This window comes from Nymphaea colorata, chromosome 12 (assembly GCF_008831285.2).
Source record: "Nymphaea colorata isolate Beijing-Zhang1983 chromosome 12, ASM883128v2, whole genome shotgun sequence".
Taxonomy (NCBI): Eukaryota; Viridiplantae; Streptophyta; class Magnoliopsida; order Nymphaeales; family Nymphaeaceae; genus Nymphaea; species Nymphaea colorata.
The window spans coordinates 17,930,305-17,935,649 of NC_045149.1; the positions used below are offsets into that span (position 1 = coordinate 17,930,305).

A 5,345-nucleotide genomic window follows, 5' to 3' on the forward strand; every position below is an offset into this window, starting at 1 on the left:
GAGAGAGAGAGAGAGAGAGATAAGAACCGGTCTACTTGATCTTTATAATGACACTCCTAATTGTAAGATCACACACTACCATCAAGATAGCATCTTGTAGGATTGAAATATTGAACTAAAGACATGGTTAGAGTGAGAGAGAGAGAACATACTCTCTGTCTGCTGTTGTTTTTGTCACCAGTTGTTTACTTGTTTGCTTCACTCTCACACCTTTTTACCTTCCAACTGTTTTGAGTTTGGTGGGCCAATAATGAAACCTTGAACCTAATCCACGACTTTCTGGTGGTAGTGGTGGAAAGGTGAGGGCCTCTCTCTCTCTCTCTCTCTCTCTCTCGCGAGTGCTACAAGTCTCCACGCACTCTGATGAGTGACGGTGAATTTAAATCAGATGCAGAAAAGATCGGGAAGCAAATAATTAGTCGCTTTCTCTTTCCTTGGCTGTGGGGCAGATGATATCCTCACCTCCCCACGTTGCCAGATCAACACTTTGGGCTTGCCAGAAACACTCTACCGTGAAAAAGGAAAGAATGGCAGCCCAAGACACTCTCAGTAAGCAACCCACTCGCCCCAAGAACAATGAAAATAATACTTATAACAATTGTAGATCCAGAAACAGAAAATTTTAAAGAATTTAATCAATTTGTAACTGTTTTACTAACAAAGATGATACCCAATTCCATTTTGCTTCCCAATGATACCCAACCTAGAGAAAGAGAGAGGTGTTTGTTTGTCTCTCTTCTTCAATTCGCAATTTCTTGTTGTTGGTGCTGCTGCTTTTAGGTTGTGTTCTTCCTCATCTTCCGCCTTTTTCAATTGTGGCAATCCACCAAGGCCGCAAACATGATCGGCTGCTCCCTGGTGAATTCTGATCCGGTCTGGAACTTGGAGAACTCCACTGTGTCGGAGTCGTCCGGAGCGGGGAGATTGAGGTCCAGGGTGAAGACGCTCTTGGGCTTCTTCGACTCGGGTGATTCCGGCACCACGCGGTGGCGTCTCATGTGGCCGCCGAGCGCCTGCCCGGACGTGAATTCCGATCCGCAGATGGAGCACTCGTGCACCTTCACCTTCCCTCCCACCTTGGTCCCTGATCCCCCGAGTTGCTGTTGCATCAAGACCAGCCCCAGCCGTTCTTCCTCCGCCACCACCGCTCTCTCCTTCTCCTTCTCCTCCTCCGCCGCCGCCGCCGCAGCGGTCTTCGGCTTCTTGTGGCTCGCCCGGTGGCCTCCCAGTGCCTGGAACGAAGGGAAGCACTTGTTGCAGGTCTTGCACTCGTATAACTCCCCCCGCCTCCCGTTCGGCCTCGGCTCGGCCGCAGCTTCAGGCGGCCCCGCCGAATTGAGGCACGGCCCCCCCCCCCTGCCACTCTGCGCCAACAGAATCAGACAATTTGCCATGTCCTCGTCCTCCTCGGTGTTGTCCTCGCCGGTGGACGTCGTCGATGCCGGGGACGAAAGGAGCCGCTCGTCGTTGGAGGTGCTTCCCATTGCCAGCGGCGGCGACTGCCGCTGCCTCTTCGTCCTCTTCCCTCTCACGACGCGGCCATGACCAACATCCATGGCTTCCTCCGTGGCTTCCATCTCCATACTCGCTGCCACAAAGAAACAAGCAAAGAAAAGCAACAGAGAGAGCGAGAGAGAGAGAGAGAGCTTCTTTTTCCGTTTGCTTTGTGTGGTGGATCAACAAAGAGCGAAGGAGGGGAAGGATTTATAGTGTGAAGGGAAAAGAGAGAGAGAGAGAGTGGGTGCAGTCAAAAAGCCGACCCCGTGAAGAGTAATATGACCGTGAGAGAAGCAAGTTAGGATACCAAATGGCTTGGCTAATCTTTTTTAGCAACCCAGAAAAAAAAATTTATTAATTTACATTTATGAAATAAAATAAATATTTTTTTTTTTTAAAAAAAAAGAGAGAGTGAAGGAGCAGACACAGCGAGCCACGCATAACAGACATACTAAATCTGACCACTGAAACAAAAAAAATAACAGCACTTTACTAGCGTTTAATTTCACTCTCTATCTATAACAAAAACCAACCAGTGCCCACTTATATGGCTGGATTTGTGGGGTTTTCTTGGTTTAAATTGATCCCGGGCATTGATAGAGTGATTTGGACGGTTGCGATACAATTAAAGGGATCATTAATATGGAAGTCGGTTCACTTTTTTTTTCTTCGTTTAAAAAAAATGTTGGCAGATGTAGAGATCTCATAAATGGGTACTGCGACTAATTAGTGTAAAGTTTTAAAAAAAGGTCAACACAGATTGGAGTTACACAAAAGGCGTGAGTTCTTATTCACTCGCTCTGGAATTCTCGATTAAAAATAAAACAAGGGAGGCGCAGAGCAAAAGGGGAGATTCGGTTGGCTTGCAAGCAAACTCTCCAATTCTTTTTTTTTTTTTTTTTTAAAATTTATTTTTAAGAAACCTTCCGATTCTCTCGTATTAAGATTGGGCTGCAAGCCTGGAAGCATGGTGGCCCTTCACTTCACGTAAAACGCGGTGCTCCCCTATATTTTCTGTTTTCTTTTGCTTATTAATTAATTAATTAATTAAGTTATTTATTTATTTATTTATTTTCTCTCTCTAAAGCGAGGGAGGGAGAGAGAGAGATTTTTGCTGCGGGTATTGTGTGAAGAGAGTGGTGGGAAGTCAATGGGAGAGGGGAAGTGTGATGATGATTGGATTGTGGACGGCAGATTCTTGGCGTAACGAATTGTTTTGTTATCGTTGGTTGGATGTGGGGATGTGAGGGCAGCACGTAAGCCCAACGCCAGCACTACACTCACCACCAGCTCCAGCAGATCACCACGCATGTATATATGTGTGTGTGTGCATGCACGGGCTCCGCGCATTCACTCATATATATTAAAAGCATGCGCGCATGTGTATACATAAGATCAACCGAATAGGTGCGAGTGCTAGATCCATCAAAAATGATCTTGGCCGTTGATTTATTTTGCCAGAAGAAAAACACAAAGTCTATGAACATGTGTTTATGTGTGTGTGTGGGCGCGTGTGTATGCATGTGTGTTTGTACACGTGTTCGAGCATTTATGTGTGTGTGTGTGCGTGCATGTGGTGCACACTTGTGTGGATGGAGGCTAAAGGTTATGGATCGGTTGGTGGAAAACATGGGGCTCTTACTTTCTCAATCAATCATCATCATCTTTTAAATTCCTCTTCTTTGGCACACACCAACTGGTTGTTTAATCCACAGATGGAACCACTACTTCTGCCCCTCTATCACTACTAACCACCACCATCAACACTCACTACTCGTACTTCTGCTGTTGCTGTTGTTGTTGCTGCTGCTACTGCTACTACTACCTTTGTCCCTCTTTTTTATTCAAAGAAGAAATAAAGTAGTGGGGAAGTTTTTCTATCTGAAGAAGGTGCAAGGAGAGGAAATTAGGTAGATGATTAGAGATTAGAATTAAGACCTGTCAGAAGCCTTGTCAAGTTCTTAAAGGAAAAAGAAAAACTTTTATGCTGATGTTATTCTAGGGAAGGAAGATTATTATAATGAAAAGGAAGGGGTGACTTGAGGATGGGATTCAATTATGAATCTTAGAAATGATTAACATCACATGCAGTGTTGTTCAGCTTTTATACATTTGAAGTTCCACTAAAGTAAATTTACATAGCACTTTTTTTTTTTTCTTTCATTTTACTTAGGGGAAACAGTAAAACTCTTAAGACCATAACCTCATGCCTCTAAGATTCTGGCTTGCTTTGGGGCTTGGATAGACTTACAGTGCCTGCTACCTTTAGCAGCCTCTAGCAGATGTAATCTTCTATTGTTCCTCAATAGGCTCAGAGGTTTGAATCATACTAAGGGGCTCGCTTTGACCGTTAGGAGTAGGTAACTCGTTCCCTGTCTTTGTTTCTATTGCATTCTATCTCACCGTATGACATTCTTTTCTACGATATTTGTGAATCACCGTCAATACGTCGGTGTAGATTCGGGATAATCCTTTCTTCCATAGTCATGGGGCTATTTACAAGCAATAACACACTGGAATGTGACGACGGCCATGGGTTTCGAACTTTGAACCCCTTGAATGTAAACCACGGTACTGTCGAGTTACGCTATGTCCTTGTATTTAATTATTGTGCTTGACATGTGAGAGGGCAATTTACATATTTGAAGAGAAAGGAAAAGGCAGTGAAATGTAATTTTCATATTTAGATGGCACAAAAGTGAAAAAGGGACAATTTGGGTCCTTTGATAAGAAAAAAAAAAAAGAGTATATCACTGCTTTGTGTGCTGCACCCTAGGGGTCTTTCCCCACTCTTTACTCTACAGACAAGGGGTTGAGTCACCTGCTTGAAAATGATATTCATCATTTAAGCCAAAAGATTAATGCCTTTAATAAGTGTGAAGAGATGACCTTAGCCGGTTCGATGGTCATTAAAAATCACAACCTAATGATAATGATTCAACTAGCTAGCTAATCTAGTATCATTCATTAACATTTTAAACAACAATACCCCCACCCCACTTTCTCATCTTCCCACCATATAGTTTGCAACTTTACTATTAATATATTCCCACACTAAAGTGAGTGAGTGAGTGAGAGAGAAAGGGAGAGAGTGGCCAGAGAGGTGTGATACAAGTCACACAACTGATTGGGTCAGCAGCTGGTAGGGGAGAAGTCATTGGTTCAAACCTGACATCGTCCCTTCGTTGAAAGCTAGCACATGCCAGGACCTTGGGGGCAAGGGAATAGCCTTTAGCGGCGTATGATTCAGACAGTCGACTAAGCCTCTCAACCCAAATGGACGGCATTGGTTAGATGATTGTGAGAATCATCATATCTTATTCTTATTCTGGTTCAGTTTATATATATATATATATATATATATATATATATATATATATATATATATATATATATATATATATATATATATATATATGGTAAATAGTATAAGCTAGAGAGAGAAAGAAAGAGGGAGACAGGAAAAGGATAGCTGGTAAGTAGAAGGCTGAATACTATCTCTACTTCCCACGTCACCCACGAGGGCTTTAGTAACTTCTCAGCCACTCGTGTGTCACATGTTTGTTGCAACCCCCCATGAACCGAAAACCCACCACATCCATCCAATCGCTTCCACAACTGGAACTCTTACAGTATCTTCTTCGCTTCTCCTGTTCTCTTAGCTATTCTTAGGTGATCGATTGCTTGCATTAATTGGGCTTGGGGCGGGTGCTGGTAGGTCGCTAGTTTTGTTTTGAATTCTTAGAGCAACTAACTGAAGTTGAAGTATAGCGAGTATGTCTTACCTGAAGACATGGACCCTAGAGGGATGAGATTGGGGTTTCAGTCCTCTTGCTGCGCATAAGATG

General features: G+C 43.4%; 1 protein-coding gene across 1 annotated transcript; it reads right to left on the bottom strand.

The window, feature by feature from the left end:
• Window positions 1–577: 577 nt before the first annotated feature.
• On the bottom strand, window positions 578–1,684 carry LOC116265919 (zinc finger protein ZAT5-like). The gene has a single exon (XM_031646918.2). The coding sequence runs from the start codon at window positions 1,581–1,583 to the stop codon at window positions 810–812; it is 774 nt and encodes a 257-aa protein (XP_031502778.1). The 5' UTR covers window positions 1,584–1,684; the 3' UTR covers window positions 578–809.
• Between the last annotated feature and the right edge of the window lie 3,661 nt (window positions 1,685–5,345).

Bases quoted from the DNA above. Each gene is read 5' to 3' on its own strand.
- LOC116265919 (XM_031646918.2), bottom strand. From the start codon at position 1,583: ATGGAGATGGAAGCCACGGAGGAAGCCATGGATGTTGGTCATGGCCGC.